We start from the raw sequence: 15,235 nt of genomic DNA, 5'->3' as shown, positions 1-15,235 counted from the left end.
ATTATTGAAATCACAGTGAGCAAATTCGAAACTTGATCTCTCTAAATCAAGTTTTTCAACATTTGGACCACCACAAATTATAATGTTATTCTTTGCATATATTATTGTTTAATGTTTCAATGATTACAGTGGCTCATTTTTTCTACACATGTTAGTTAAGTTAACTACATACACCTTTTTTTTGTTCAATTTCTTACTTTTGTCTACATTCTCTCTTACATGATTAATCAACAAACATAATTATGGATCTATAAGTGGAAATGTAAGTCTCATTGGACCACGTTCTGAATAATACAAAAGCGGAATGCACTGAGCTATTAAAGTGGTCTTGGCAGAGGCTCTAGGTCGCTTTCAACTGCGTAGTGTTTTTGTCTTGACCCATAAAAAAAAAGGTTGTCGGGCTTAATATGATGAAGTCGGTAAGAATCTTATTTGGTGGATGCATTCGTCATTGTATTCTATACAACATCATTTCATTTAACACGTTTGCATTGTTATACCAATCAGTGATTTAAGCCTTCGAACATTTGAGAAGTCTGAGATCCAAGTATATATATATCATCTTTGGAGTTCTCAATGGAAACTGAAACTTTATTATTGATACACAGAATATAATGATTCAGAACAACAGTATAGGGTCTTGAATAGACGTTTTCTAGGGGCATATCATATTAGGACAACTACAAAGAATATTGTTGTTAGGTTGAGGAGTGCAATTGCAGGAGACTGGGCTGAGCCTTACACTTGGATCCCATGTACTTAATAAGTTATTTAGACATTGTTGCGCTCCATCTTTTCCGCAAGAACCACCGAACACTTGTTTCTTTGACGGACACCATGGCCTTCTCTGTGCACCTAATTCATCAACAGCAACAACAAAACAAAATTAATTGAAGCCAAACTGGTTTAGGTTCCATGAGAAAAATAGTAATCTCAGTAGAATTATACGGAACCTTGCGCAAGGTGGCTTGAGAGAAGGGAGAATAAGACACAAGTAGCCAAGAAGATTGCAGCTAACTTCATATTTTATTTTTGTAAGTTTCTTCTCTTTTTCGTTCTTTCTTTGCTTGTATGTTTTTATGACCTGTGATTTTCTTCAAGAAATAAATTATCTCTTACATATATACACAGGGAAGATCCAACATCTCAGAGGCCTAATGGAAATTCATTTAAATGTGCCCTTTTAATTTTAATATATCAATATTGTATTCTACATTTGGTTTCCTATTTATTAAGAAAAATATCAAAATTTAGCCATGTAAATAGAGAAAAAAATGGATAAACTTTGAATCTGCTACTCAATAAAGAATAATTTTCAAAATGATATGTTTTTTCTTTACAAACTTAGTTTAAATATGTAAATTACTTAAACTATCATTTTCTGGAAAGTTAGATATAAAAATAAGAGTAAGTTATTGATAGAAATTGTTTTCACATACACTCATTCAAATATTATTTTCTAATAATTGATTTTCATTTAAAAATCTTTCGTTTTTTTGGTCAAACTTAAAAGAAGTTCAGATCTTCACATTATAATGAAAACATATTATTTTCATTTAAGAAAATATTTAACCAAAATATAATTAAACATTACAAAAAAGTAAATGTGATAATGTAAGATGAAAAGCTATAATAATAAGTTTCCGCTGCAATGATTTCGGTTTGTATACTTACCTTAATTTTATATATTGATATATCTTTTTCAACTAAAATACATTTGCTATTAAACTAAATAAATATTACTAATTCTTGTTATTTATTGAATTTTTAAATTAATTTTTGTAAAATCTAAGTCTATTTGCTATCAAACTAAATAAATATTACTAATTTTTGTAAAATATAAATCTGAATACATTTACTAGTACTTGTTCTTTTTTAAATGAAAAATGTATATAGAAAGACTCTTTAATTTTTTCAACGAAACATTAAAAGAAAAAAAGAAGAACCCAACATAGAAAAATATTGATCATAACCGAGACATAAAATTTAGTGATTTGAGCTAATGTTGTAACTAAATAATTACTCATGTTCAAACTAATCAAACTCATACAATACAAGTTGGCCTGGGTGCATGAGAGAAGAACAAAAAAACTTATTTCTAAATTGCCAATAAGTTAAACCGAACCGATATATATGTCATTGTTGGTTGACAGTTGACACAAACAATTAATTATAAGTCGTCGTTTATTTACTACAACATGTAGTCTATGGTTTGTGATAATATTGTTGTATCACCCACTCAAACTAAAACATACTAAAATCATATCATTTTTATTTTATTGTTTGATAATAAGATGTGAATAGATTGTTCTTGTCAAAAATTTAAACCATCATTATTATTATCATTATTATTAATATATAGGAAATATGACAACAATCTCTAAACATATTAGAAGATTTAACTAGGGACATGGCAAAAAACGACAATAACAGAGACGTTTATTCCGGGGCTGAGGAGTGCAAGTGCAATCAGTTGGACCAAGATCTCCAATATTGTCCCATGTATTTCTCAAGTCGTTGAAGCATTGTGTGTAATCAGTTCTATTGCATGAACCATCAAATACTTGTTTTCTGGTTGGACACCACGGCCTCTTCTCGGCAACAGTTGGACTTGGGAGAAGAGAGAATAAGACACAAGAAACCAAGAAAATTGCAGATAATTTCATTTTCTCTTTGCAAGTGTTTTTTGTGACTTGTGAGTATATTATGCAAATAAGCACTAATATTCTATATATATATATATATATATTTATATAGTAGCTACACATATATGATATAAACAAGAGAATGCATGTTTGATCTTACATTAAATATTGAGTCTAACTTTTGTTGAATATTCATTTTCAACAATAATTATCCACAAACAATTGCCACAAATTGACTAAAAATTAAAGTTAATCAATATAATTTACCTTAATTTTATGTATACTATGCATTATTACACAGAGGCGGATGCTTGGGCTGACATAATCTTAGCTGATTGGGCCGGGCCTAGTAAGAATCTCAAATCTCTCGCTCTGGAAGCGATATGACTGATTGAGGTACCGGTTTAGAGAAAACCAGACAGATTGACGTCTGGAACTCTGGATTCTTCGCTTCCAGTCTCAAGTTGACTCATGTCACAACTATCAAAGCAAATCAAGTTCACCTAAATAAATGTACTAAGTTGACTAGAAGAAGCAAAAAAAAAAAATAATTAAAAAAAAAAGCGATTTGTTTAGTAAAGTTTATTTTAAAAAAATAATGAATCTTGTAACGTGTGAGGGCTCTTGTCTTGTAAATTTCTAGGGCATTCTCTTGCAGATTTCTTCTCCTTCCGGCCTTAAGCGATGGTATAATTCTATTTTCCTGAGTTTTCTTCATGCTTATATATATCATCTCGTACTGATTCGATTCCTATGGATTTATCTCCGAGTTTGAGATAATTTATAGTTACAAATTTCGTAAATACCATCATCTAATATCTTTCAAAAACTTGTCATATTAAAAATCTTGACTTTGATAGGAATTTAGGATGATCGTAATTAGGACTTTTGTTTTTGGCTTTTAATTTGAAGGCAGAGGAAATAGTTTGAGTTGGTTTGACTGATTAGTTACGGTTAATGGTTTAGAATTGTAATGGTGCTTTCATCAATTTCTGTGTCTGTGGCATCATGAGTTTGGAATAGAGAAACAAGCCTGGAGAGTGTTTTGTTTATACAAGAAAGATATAGATTGTTACTCTGTTTAGTGTTAACTGACTCATGTTCAATTACTACTATCTTTAAGACTTTTCGCTCCATTCCTTGTGTCCTAATTAAGGACATCTTAAAAAATTTTATTTGCAATGTAGGAATTACCCCCAAAAGTGAAAAACATATTGCTTTTGGATTCTGAAGGAAAGCGTGTTGCGGTTAAGTACTACTCAGATGACTGGCCAACAAATACAGCAAAGGAAGCCTTCGAAAAAGCTGTGTTCACAAAGACTCAGAAAACAAGTGCCCGGACTGAAGGTAGATTTCCCGCTGAATCGAGTCATGTTTTAAAAACACTTAGTGTTGTACAGATGAGTATCTCTTTCATCAAATCTTTTCAAGTCGGCCTAGTCAATCATTACAGTTTTCTAGTTTTTTGATATGCAGTAGAAGTAACGGAACTAGAAAACAACATTATTGTGTACAAGTTTGCGCAAGATCTCCATTTCTTTGTTACTGGCGGTCAAGAGGAAAATGAGCTTATCTTAGCTAGTGTGCTTCAGGGACTCTTCGATGCAGTGACCCTTCTCCTTAGGTTTGTCTAACCATAGCTTCTGATTTTGTTGTATTGTATTTCTATATTTCCGACCTTAGCTTCCTCTCTTCTTAACTCAAATTACAGAGGCAATGTTGATAAGAGAGAGGCACTGGACAACCTAGATCTCATCTTTCTATGCTTTGATGAAATTATCGACGGCGGGTATAAAAATTTCTTGGTTTCCACATTTCCGTTACATAAATGAATTGTTTTCATATGTTACATAGTCTAATAGTACTATCTTATGTAATCTCAGTATTGTTCTAGAGACAGACGCAACTGTGATCGCAGGAAAAGTAGGGATTGGAAGCACTGACCCTAACGCACCTCTATCCGAGCAGGTACCGTGTTTCGAAAACATGATCATCTTTTTCTTGATACAAACCTTGAAAAAGTTACATTAGTCCAACCTTGTCAAGTAATACCATAACTAATGAACTTGTTACATTTCTCTGCGTTTTTTTTCATTCTTTCAGACGATAAGTCAGGCACTCGCGACAGCAAGAGAGCATTTTACAAGGTCACTTCTGAAATGATATGGGTGTTGCTGTTCGATCTGTTATATCATATCGGTTCATATAGATTGTTGTCGTCGTCGTCATCGTCTCAATATATAATGAAACAGATGTGCGTTTTGTCTCTTGTGGTTGCGTGATTTGGAAAATAGAAGTTACAATTTGGACTTTGGACTTTTATAAGATAGTTACAGCTCTAAAGGCCTGATGGCCAAACCATTCTCTGGTGGTTTCTTCACTCTTTTTCACAAAGAGTTTGACTAAATGTATCTTTCGTTCTATATTTCTCATGTTTCATACACAATAATTTGAGTAGTTCTACACATGATCTTAGAAATTCATAATTTGACTTAAGTTAGAGACCTAAGACGATTCAATATGGTAACAGAAATGATGTAGTTAAAGTTCAAGCTAGTTTATTCTAGATATGAATGGACTCAAATAAAATTGTTTTTTTTTTTTGTTTAATGTAATCATGTATATCAAATATATAAGATCCAATAAATGGATACGCATAATAAGAATATCCAAAACAATATAGTATTAAACAAATTCAACATCTACCTGTTAGAGATGTTCACAAGTTAAAAAAAAAAAAAGAAGAAGGTAGAATGCATTATTGCAATCTGCCAAATTGGTTAAGGTCAACTGAGATGCTGCTATTGGTTATTCAAATCTAAATTAAATGTCATTATTGTTTTCTTTTTTTTCCCAATCCAAAAAAATTAGTTAGGGGCAACATTGTATTTTTACGAAAAGAAAATATATATATATATATATATATATATAGTAAAATTACATGAAAATGTCGACATTAGTTTGGCGTGTGGCTACAATATTCTGAGAAATGTATCTTCAATGGCAAGACTCTTAAAGTCTAAAACCTTGTTGGCCAACTGCAAACTTCCCTCACGATGTCGTCATTACTTGTATATTTTCAACAACTTGGTGTTTTGTCTGAACACACCATCCCAATCGTGCTTTCATTTTCTCATATTTAATCGCGGTTTATGTTTTTTTGGGGTTTGCGAGAGAACTCTACGCAATTCTCATCGCTTTCATGATCCCAAGACAATCATCTTAGACACCCAATGTTCTTCATCGATGTTCGTATTCAAATTCAATCCACCCTTTTGTGTGAATTTTTTGTATTCAACTGACAATTTTGTGACGAGACTGATCATGGGTTTTTGTAAATTTAGGCTCTTTGGGAATTGTTTCCTCTATACTTGTTCGGATCAGATAAAGATTCTCTCTCAGGTATTTCATCGAACACCTTATCAACTGTCTTTTTTTGTCATTTGGATTCAAAGATTCATACTTTTTGTTCAAAGTCTCTGCCTTTTCGATTTGATTTGAGTATGGCTTCTCTGGGTTCATTGGCTAATGTGATTTTTAATCAACCCGTTTTGGATTTGCTTTGTAAAAACAGCAACAACAGAGTCCATATTGCAGATAGTTCCTGAGACAATGGCTGCTAACGTACTTTGCAATGCTAGCGAGTCAGACCTTTGTCGTGATGATTCCGCTGCGTTTCTACTTAAACTAGTAGCCATTGCTTCGATTCTTTTAGCTGGAGCTGCGGGTGTAGCTACTCCACTCGTTGGCAGGAACCGTCGCTTCCTTCAAACTGATGGTAACCTCTTTGTGACTGCTAAAGCCTTTGCAGCTGGTGTGATCCTCGCCACGGGTTTTGTTCATATGTTGGCTGGTGGCACTGAAGCGTTGAGCAACCCTTGCTTACCGGAGTTCCCTTGGTCTAAGTTTCCTTTCCCGGGGTTCTTTGCTATGGTTGCTGCTTTGATTACTCTGTTTGTGGATTTTATGGGGACACAGTACTATGAACGGAAGCAAGAGAGGGAAGCTAGTGAGTTGTCTGTTGAACCTGGCCGTGAACAGTCACCGGGTATTGTTGTTCCTGTGGTTGAGGAAGGAATGGATGATGAGAAAGTATTTGGAGAAGAAGATAGTGGCGGGATTCACATTGTTGGTATTCATGCTCNTCAATCCACCCTTTTGTGTGAATTTTTTGTATTCAACTGACAATTTTGTGACGAGACTGATCATGGGTTTTTGTAAATTTAGGCTCTTTGGGAATTGTTTCCTCTATACTTGTTCGGATCAGATAAAGATTCTCTCTCAGGTATTTCATCGAACACCTTATCAACTGTCTTTTTTTGTCATTTGGATTCAAAGATTCATACTTTTTGTTCAAAGTCTCTGCCTTTTCGATTTGATTTGAGTATGGCTTCTCTGGGTTCATTGGCTAATGTGATTTTTAATCAACCCGTTTTGGATTTGCTTTGTAAAAACAGCAACAACAGAGTCCATATTGCAGATAGTTCCTGAGACAATGGCTGCTAACGTACTTTGCAATGCTAGCGAGTCAGACCTTTGTCGTGATGATTCCGCTGCGTTTCTACTTAAACTAGTAGCCATTGCTTCGATTCTTTTAGCTGGAGCTGCGGGTGTAGCTACTCCACTCGTTGGCAGGAACCGTCGCTTCCTTCAAACTGATGGTAACCTCTTTGTGACTGCTAAAGCCTTTGCAGCTGGTGTGATCCTCGCCACGGGTTTTGTTCATATGTTGGCTGGTGGCACTGAAGCGCTGAGCAACCCTTGCTTACCGGAGTTCCCTTGGTCTAAGTTTCCTTTCCCGGGGTTCTTTGCTATGGTTGCTGCTTTGATTACTCTGTTTGTGGATTTTATGGGGACACAGTACTATGAACGGAAGCAAGAGAGGGAAGCTAGTGAGTTGTCTGTTGAACCTGGCCGTGAACAGTCACCGGGTATTGTTGTTCCTGTGGTTGAGGAAGGAATGGATGATGAGAAAGTATTTGGAGAAGAAGATAGTGGCGGGATTCACATTGTTGGTATTCATGCTCATGCTGCTCACCATACTCATAGTCACACTCATGGTCATGGTTCATGTGACGGACACCGTAAAATCGACATTGGTCATGGACATGGCCACGGACATGGTCACGGACACGGACACGGACATGGACACGGACATGGAGGTTTGGAGCTAGGAAGTGGAGCAAGGCATGTTGTTGTTTCTCAGGTACAAACCTCTGTTCACTTTTCCTGATTCTTAGAGTTTTAAATACACTATGTATCTGCAAGAAGTATATCCAAAAGTTGTGTTTATTAATCTCACCTTACTAATACTGTTAGGTTCTGGAGCTTGGTATTGTGTCACACTCGATCATCATCGGTCTATCCCTTGGAGTATCTCAGTCACCTTGCACAATCCGGCCTTTAATCGCAGCACTATCCTTCCACCAATTCTTTGAAGGATTTGCACTCGGTGGATGCATCTCCCAAGCACAATTCAGGAACAAATCAGCAACCATAATGGCTTTCTTTTTCGCCCTCACAACACCGATTGGGATCGGTATTGGAACCGCAGTGGCGTCCTCATTTAATTCTCACAGCGTTGGAGCATTGCTGACTGAAGGTATCTTAGACTCGCTCTCTGCTGGGATTCTTGTGTATATGGCCTTAGTGGATCTCATCGCTGCTGATTTCTTGAGTACTAAAATGAGCTGTAACTTTAGGCTTCAAATTGTATCTTATATGATGTTGTTCCTTGGAGCTGGACTCATGTCTTCTCTTGCAATTTGGGCTTGATTAGACTGTAAGATTCCATAGCTTCTATACTATAGCTATAAACAATTTGTATAGATCTGTCTAGAGTATGTCAATCTAAGATTTCACAATTGCTCACACACAACTCTGGTTTTTACTTGATTCTTTGATGATTGTTCTCGGTGAGGTCTAAACAAGAACCACAAACTCATAGGTTACATAGACTTCAAGCAATCGTATACAGCAAAAAAAGTTTTGGTCTTTACTAAGATTCATAGCTGAATACTCTTCATGGACAAAAGCAATATTTCCAATGGTTAAAGATGATTCATAAAAGTGTTGAAGAAATTTGCAGTTGCATAGTTTAAAATGTCATCCATTGATGTGTTTCCAAACGGTGGGCGAAACCAGGAACAATTACAAACAGATAACAATAGGTTTTAGTGACAACAAACTCAACCCAAAATGTAAAATTTTATAAAGGCATAGAGATCTTTAAACCATCAAAAGCAGCTAAGCTTAAACCATGTCGTCTTCTTTGTGGGTTTCAATGGTAACATCAGAAGTAGGGTACGCCACACAAGTGAGAACAAACCCTTCAGCCATCTGGTCATCATCAAGGAAACTCTGGTCAGACTGGTCAACAGATCCAGACGTAACTTTACCAGCACAGCTCGAACAAGAACCAGCACGGCAAGAGTAAGGCAAGTCGATTCCAGCTTCCTCAGCGGCATCAAGAACGTAGACGTCGTCGTCACACTCAACAACTTGCTCACCTTCAGGGGTTATGAACTTGACCTTGTATGTAGCCATGGCTGTGACACGTCCACCACGGGCAGTGCCTGATTTGAGACCAAAGAGGGATTGTGTGTTGGCTAATGGAAGGGAACGAAGGCTGATGGGAGCTGTGGAACGACGGATGAATGAAGTTCCGACGATGGCGCTTGAGAGAGCAGTAGAAGCCATTTTCCTTTTTGTGTGTTTTGGAAGATAAAGTTGAGATCTTTTTGAGGTTATGGCTTGTGGAAATGGCGTGGAGAGTTGTGAAGGAAGAAGAGAAAGCTTAAAAGGTGAGATTTTTCCAGTGATAATCCTATCTGCCACGTGGCGTTCATTGTGTGGATTGTTGGATTATCATCTTCTTTTGTGGTGATTTTGTTTCTGCTTTTGGTGTGTGTGATTGTGTTTGGCACACTATCTTGTTGTGGTGAGTATTACGTGGTCTTACTTGGAACAGCTCACGCACTGTTCCGACCTTGTTTGTATCGCTAAAATAATTCCTTATTTGTTCCATTAAAATATCAATCGTAAAAGATGTGGACTAGTTGTTGGCTTGTTGCACACACAAAAAAAAAAAAAGTGTGGACTAGTTTGTAACAACATATCTAGGGCGGTTTCGAAACCGAGTTAACCTAACCGAATCTTCGAACCAGTTTTATAATGTCGTTAAGAAAATCATATATATTTTAACGTCTAAAATTCTTCAGTCAAATTAAGATCTCATTTTTTTGAAATAGAAAGCTAAATTACTAAAATGCTTGCTCCACGCATAATGTAGATTGAACGTAGTTTAGATGGAATATACACCAAACCAAGGAGCCAATATGACATTGGTTGGGATGCATTGCACAAAATACTTTATAGTCCACTTTAATCATGCTTCTAATGGCATTGTAGTACATTAGGTGAGATTCACATGAGTAATTTGTGAGAAGAAGAGGATAAATTCAAACTTTTGAATTTTGATACCAACAAAAAAAACTGAAAATTTTATTTGGGTGAAAAAGGTAGGTAAGATCTCCTAAGAAAACGCATATATCCATCTATCTAGATAACACACATGATATATCATAAGCAAAAGCTAGATATAACAAAGAATTGCAAGATTATATGGCAGTCCCATTCCTCTCTACTACATGTAGCAAATTAAGTAACAAACAAGTAATCACACTATCATTCACTGCCAACTCATCGTTATCAAAACCAAACCCATGATGACATATAAGTTTTGTAACGATGTAAGTGCTCTTGCACATTAAACAAATTGCCACAAGCAAGATCTGGACTTGGTCACTTAAATTAACNTTGTAACAACATATCTAGGGCGGTTTCGAAACCGAGTTAACCTAACCGAATCTTCGAACCAGTTTTATAATGTCGTTAAGAAAATCATATATATTTTAACGTCTAAAATTCTTCAGTCAAATTAAGATCTCATTTTTTTGAAATAGAAAGCTAAATTACTAAAATGCTTGCTCCACGCATAATGTAGATTGAACGTAGTTTAGATGGAATATACACCAAACCAAGGAGCCAATATGACATTGGTTGGGATGCATTGCACAAAATACTTTATAGTCCACTTTAATCATGCTTCTAATGGCATTGTAGTACATTAGGTGAGATTCACATGAGTAATTTGTGAGAAGAAGAGGATAAATTCAAACTTTTGAATTTTGATACCAACAAAAAAAACTGAAAATTTTATTTGGGTGAAAAAGGTAGGTAAGATCTCCTAAGAAAACGCATATATCCATCTATCTAGATAACACACATGATATATCATAAGCAAAAGCTAGATATAACAAAGAATTGCAAGATTATATGGCAGTCCCATTCCTCTCTACTACATGTAGCAAATTAAGTAACAAACAAGTAATCACACTATCATTCACTGCCAACTCATCGTTATCAAAACCAAACCCATGATGACATATAAGTTTTGTAACGATGTAAGTGCTCTTGCACATTAAACAAATTGCCACAAGCAAGATCTGGACTTGGTCACTTAAATTAACGAAACTTATAAACCAAATTATAACCTATATCTGTATAGTGCCACGAACACAAGAAACCTACAAAACACAGTTTGCTAGTTGGATACAGTTTCATTTCTTAACATATCGTTTCGTAGATTATATAGACTACTTGTGCATTCGCTTTAGTTTGAATTCATCAATTGGGTCTTAACATCAGAAAGCCCATTATTAGAATCTTCTTAATCGTAAACATCTTCTAGCCTGTTATATGTATTGTATCATTCTAACGTTAGCAAATTTGTTGTTTTTTTTGGTAAAAATGTGAAGGATGCAAATTTGTTGCTTTTCGAGCTAAATATGTTCAAGTAGTCTGCACCTCATTTTAACAAAACTAACAAATTTTACAAACTTAAGATTTACGTCTAGCTATATTCTATCTATCCCAGCGACATTGGGAAAGTATGAACCAACCATTCTAGCTCAGTACCACCAACAAGTCAATGTTTAGGTACGTTTTATCTCATCTTATTTTAAACCGTTGTTGTTCCAAATCGAATTTTCCCAGAAAAGGTAAAACAGTCATGTTCTTCAGATTCGTTATTTTCTAAACTTTTGACCGTTATTGCAATTAGTTTATTCTTAAATATAAAACCTTGTTTTGCGGTAACTGAATATTTTCAGGTAAAAAGAAAACCTAAATAATCTCGTTGTTCTGATATTTTAAACTACAAAATCGGAAACTAATCTCCAAAATCTTGTAAAGAAAGTAGAAGTTTTATTTTTTTTATCACATCTTAATAATATATATAATAAATGGTTTACTGTGATTAGAATCGAAATAAAGTCTTATTGACTATTACACTCTCGATTGTAAAGAATTTTATATGTCTACTAGTGATGTGATATGGACATTTTAACTGAATCGAAACTAAAACGTTATTTATGTAAAAAAAATTTTATTATTAACTTTAGAAGATCCAATATATAAAAACTCATGTTGCTATTTTCTCAATTATAAATTGTAAAAGAAGTTTCCTTAAACTTGTTTTTTTTCAAGTATAAGTTGATTGGTGATGATGATTTTTTTTTTGAATGTTTTGTTAATTGGATTTTCTAAAGTTATAAGTTTTATAATGTGAACTAGGAACAGATCCGCGCTACAGCGCGGGAAATATTTACGGATATTGTCAGTTCTTAACGAATTGGATCATGTTACTTTTTAATTTCACTATAGTGTAGTTGATTACCATAAATCTAGTATTTGTGTTAAATCACATATATATTCGATTTGTATTGGAAGGAAAGAAACAAATATACAAAAATATTAAATTATATGTGGAATAGTTGAGAAGAGTGTGTAAGTTACATAGCTTAGTTTTATTCTATTAGTTTGCTCAAAAAAAAAGTGTGTTTTGTTCACAGACTTTGATGAAACGCTTGAACCCACCTGATTCAACACCAATGAGAATCGTTACACTTCACTGATTTCAAAAATAATATGGAAAGATTAAAAAAAAACAGCATAAGCAAATCTTACCGGTTCATGTGCGTATTTGAGATCCTTTGAAGAAAGTGTGTAATATTATATTTTATATATTCATTTATAATTATGAAAGCAATTTCAGCGAGGGGGAATATTTTCGATTCATAACATGTAAATATTATTTGGTCGCTAATGATGAGTAGGAAATATTTGTAATGTGTGCTATGAAATTTGATGATATTATAGTTATATACTTATATATGCATTCATATCTAATAGAAGAATGAGATTATTAGTATAACAATTAGCTCAATATGAAAATTAATTGCACTAAAGTCCAATAAAAATCGAATGAGTTGGTATTTTGTCAAAATATGAAAAAAACAAAATTTAACTAAATAAATAAGTTTTGAATGTTGGTATATGTATAATTGTTAAGTACAATTAGTATTTTGTATAAACTGATTAATTTTAAAAATGTGTAAGAAGTTTTTTTTGAATTACTCTTTTTTTTGGATAAGCAATGTTGTATTGCAATATATTTCTAATTATAAGAAAATTAACACTATTGTAACTTATTTTAATTTCCATGATTTACACTTCTACAAATATAAAAAATTGTCTGATTTTTACTATTAAAGTTATTGGGCTGTCTGTATTCTCATCAATTTGTTTTATTAGCAAAGTTTCAAAAATTATTAATTTAAATGTACTATAAAAAATTAGTAAATAACAACTGAATTAACAGTTTGTAAGTTTGTACAAACAAAATGTACCTCAATCTAGTCAAGTTGTTCGGCAATGGATTTACTTGAGAAATGATTTTAGTACTCAGCCTTCTAAACAATTTTTTGCTCTTTAGGAACACCTTGCTTAATTGTTAAAGCTAGTCCATCTTTAGGCAACCTAAAAGTTCACAAATAATTAGACTAATTTCACTTGGTAAAATTTGAAATAAATAAATAGATTTGATCCAAAAAAAATCTTACTTTTCAGGAAAGAAAAGATCTTAGGAAATCGCAACAAACATATGACCATTGTATGCATGTTGTTTTCTTCTTGTGCGAGGATCTTTTCAGCAGAAGACCTCCATAGTGATAGTATTTCAGTAGCATAATGTTTTAAAAATCTAAATTGCTGTATGTATAGAATAAACCTTAAACTCAGTCAAAGCGGCATCATTTAGAACATCTTGAAAATCCACCAAATCCAAATATATATGTTATTAGACATTGAAGCACATGGAACGATAAATAATAAAAAAACTAATTATAAGCTTACCGAAGCATCGGATAAAATCATTTTCATATTTTCTCCAGGGTAAGTGATATGTTGCTTCCAAGTATGAATGTTTTGATCTTTAATTCTCCAGATATGAATGTTTTGAACGGTTTGATGGATTTTAAATCGGTTATTGCAGGAAGTGTATCTATTTTCGATTGAAGCCGCAAACAAAGTGAAGAAGTATGAAGGTATTATAATCAAGTCTTCAAGAATAGCATGTATTTATAGCAAATACATGATTAAGCAGGTAACTAAATCTTTACCATATATATTTTTGGATTTGAATCAGTTAAGAAATTTTTTTATAAGATTTCCTAATCGTTTGCAATGATTTGAGGAATAATAATACGTTTTGGTATGGTATCGAGGATATTTTCAAAAGATTTAGATCTTTGTAATCTTTGTTATTTGCGTAAATCAGTTATTAATATATTTCGTCTGATAATTTTGGTAAGATTTAATATTGATCGAATTTTCGATTTTATTTTTAAGATTTTATTAAATGAAAATTTGAAACGATGAATTTACGCTAATAAGTTAAGTTTACTAGTTTCCTAAATTTTACAGGATCGATCAATATTTTTGTAATTAATATGGCATACACAATATAAACAATAAAAAAAGTTTTCGGTGTTGGTTTAGTATGGTAAGTTTTTTTGGGTTTAAACCCACGATTTAAGCAGGTGAGCCCAATTAATACTCATATATTTGTTTTGAAAATACCCGACTTATGAATTCCCAGTAATGTTAGAATTAAAACCCGACCCATTTGTTTATTATAATGTCACATTTGACTTTCTCGTTGTTGATTCTGCACGTTGTCGTTGGGGGTATTTTTGTCCGAATGAGAAGTTAGTATTTCTCTTTTACTAATATATACGGATAATACAAGTTGTTTCTTTTTCAAACCAGAAGTAAAAAACCAAACCGAAAGAAAACCAATCCGAGGCGAAATAAATAAAATATCGAGAGATATGTTTGAATTTTCTAAATCCAACTTAATCGAATCAAAAGGGATATGCACATCACTAAATGATAAGAGTTTTTCTATTTGTTATGAACACAATTCTTTAAGATTTGGTACAAGTAGTTTTCGTATTCTTTTTTGGTTCGTTACCAATTAAACAAAAAGAAGTGAGAGAGAGAGAGAGGAAAAAGAAGTATAAAACGCAATTCTAAAGACCATAAACTCTAAAAATAAATCCTTTTCACGACGTCTCAGTCAGCAAAGGAAGCATTGAACTTTAATTTAATAATAATAATATTATTAAATTATTAATATACCTCTTTAATTATTATTAAACAAAATAAATAAAAAAAAAAAAAAAAAA

General features: G+C 33.3%; 5 protein-coding genes across 6 annotated transcripts; 2 read left to right on the top strand and 3 right to left on the bottom strand.

Annotated features, from left to right (window-relative positions):
* Nucleotides 35-1,074, bottom strand: LOC104752766 (defensin-like protein 245). Its single transcript, XM_010474996.2, has 2 exons — nucleotides 954-1,074; nucleotides 35-855 (listed from the first exon to the last, which is right to left on the bottom strand). The coding sequence occupies exons 1-2, from the start codon at nucleotides 1,021-1,023 to the stop codon at nucleotides 656-658; spliced, it is 270 nt and encodes an 89-aa protein (XP_010473298.1). The 5' UTR covers nucleotides 1,024-1,074; the 3' UTR covers nucleotides 35-655.
* On the bottom strand, nucleotides 2,304-2,687 carry LOC104752765 (defensin-like protein 250). The gene has a single exon (XM_010474995.1). The coding sequence runs from the start codon at nucleotides 2,664-2,666 to the stop codon at nucleotides 2,403-2,405; it is 264 nt and encodes an 87-aa protein (XP_010473297.1). The 5' UTR covers nucleotides 2,667-2,687; the 3' UTR covers nucleotides 2,304-2,402.
* On the top strand, nucleotides 3,190-5,070 carry LOC104752764 (coatomer subunit zeta-1). The gene is made up of 6 exons (XM_010474994.2): nucleotides 3,190-3,332; nucleotides 3,833-3,992; nucleotides 4,122-4,269; nucleotides 4,357-4,434; nucleotides 4,529-4,613; nucleotides 4,749-5,070. The coding sequence occupies exons 1-6, from the start codon at nucleotides 3,330-3,332 to the stop codon at nucleotides 4,806-4,808; spliced, it is 534 nt and encodes a 177-aa protein (XP_010473296.1). The 5' UTR covers nucleotides 3,190-3,329; the 3' UTR covers nucleotides 4,809-5,070.
* On the top strand, nucleotides 5,637-8,516 carry LOC104752763 (fe(2+) transport protein 3, chloroplastic). 2 transcript variants are annotated; one of them, XM_010474993.2, is made up of 4 exons: nucleotides 5,637-5,893; nucleotides 5,990-6,047; nucleotides 7,103-7,851; nucleotides 7,965-8,516. In XM_010474993.2, exons 1-4 carry the CDS (start codon nucleotides 5,879-5,881, stop codon nucleotides 8,418-8,420), a joined length of 1,278 nt encoding a protein of 425 aa, XP_010473295.1. In that variant the 5' UTR covers nucleotides 5,637-5,878; the 3' UTR covers nucleotides 8,421-8,516. The 2 variants fall into 2 exon arrangements, with proteins under 2 accessions (XP_010473295.1, XP_010473294.1); XM_010474992.2 differs by lacking the exons at nucleotides 5,637-5,893; nucleotides 5,990-6,047 and adding an exon at nucleotides 6,812-6,930.
* Nucleotides 8,734-9,425, bottom strand: LOC104752762 (ferredoxin, leaf L-A). Its single transcript, XM_010474989.1, has one exon. It carries the CDS (start codon nucleotides 9,342-9,344, stop codon nucleotides 8,898-8,900), a length of 447 nt encoding a protein of 148 aa, XP_010473291.1. The 5' UTR covers nucleotides 9,345-9,425; the 3' UTR covers nucleotides 8,734-8,897.

This window comes from Camelina sativa, chromosome 16, assembly GCF_000633955.1.
Source record: "Camelina sativa cultivar DH55 chromosome 16, Cs, whole genome shotgun sequence".
NCBI lineage: Eukaryota > Viridiplantae > Streptophyta > Magnoliopsida > Brassicales > Brassicaceae > Camelina > Camelina sativa.
The sequence above is the reverse complement of the archived record's forward strand: the minus strand, read 5'-3'. Positions and strand labels throughout refer to the sequence as shown.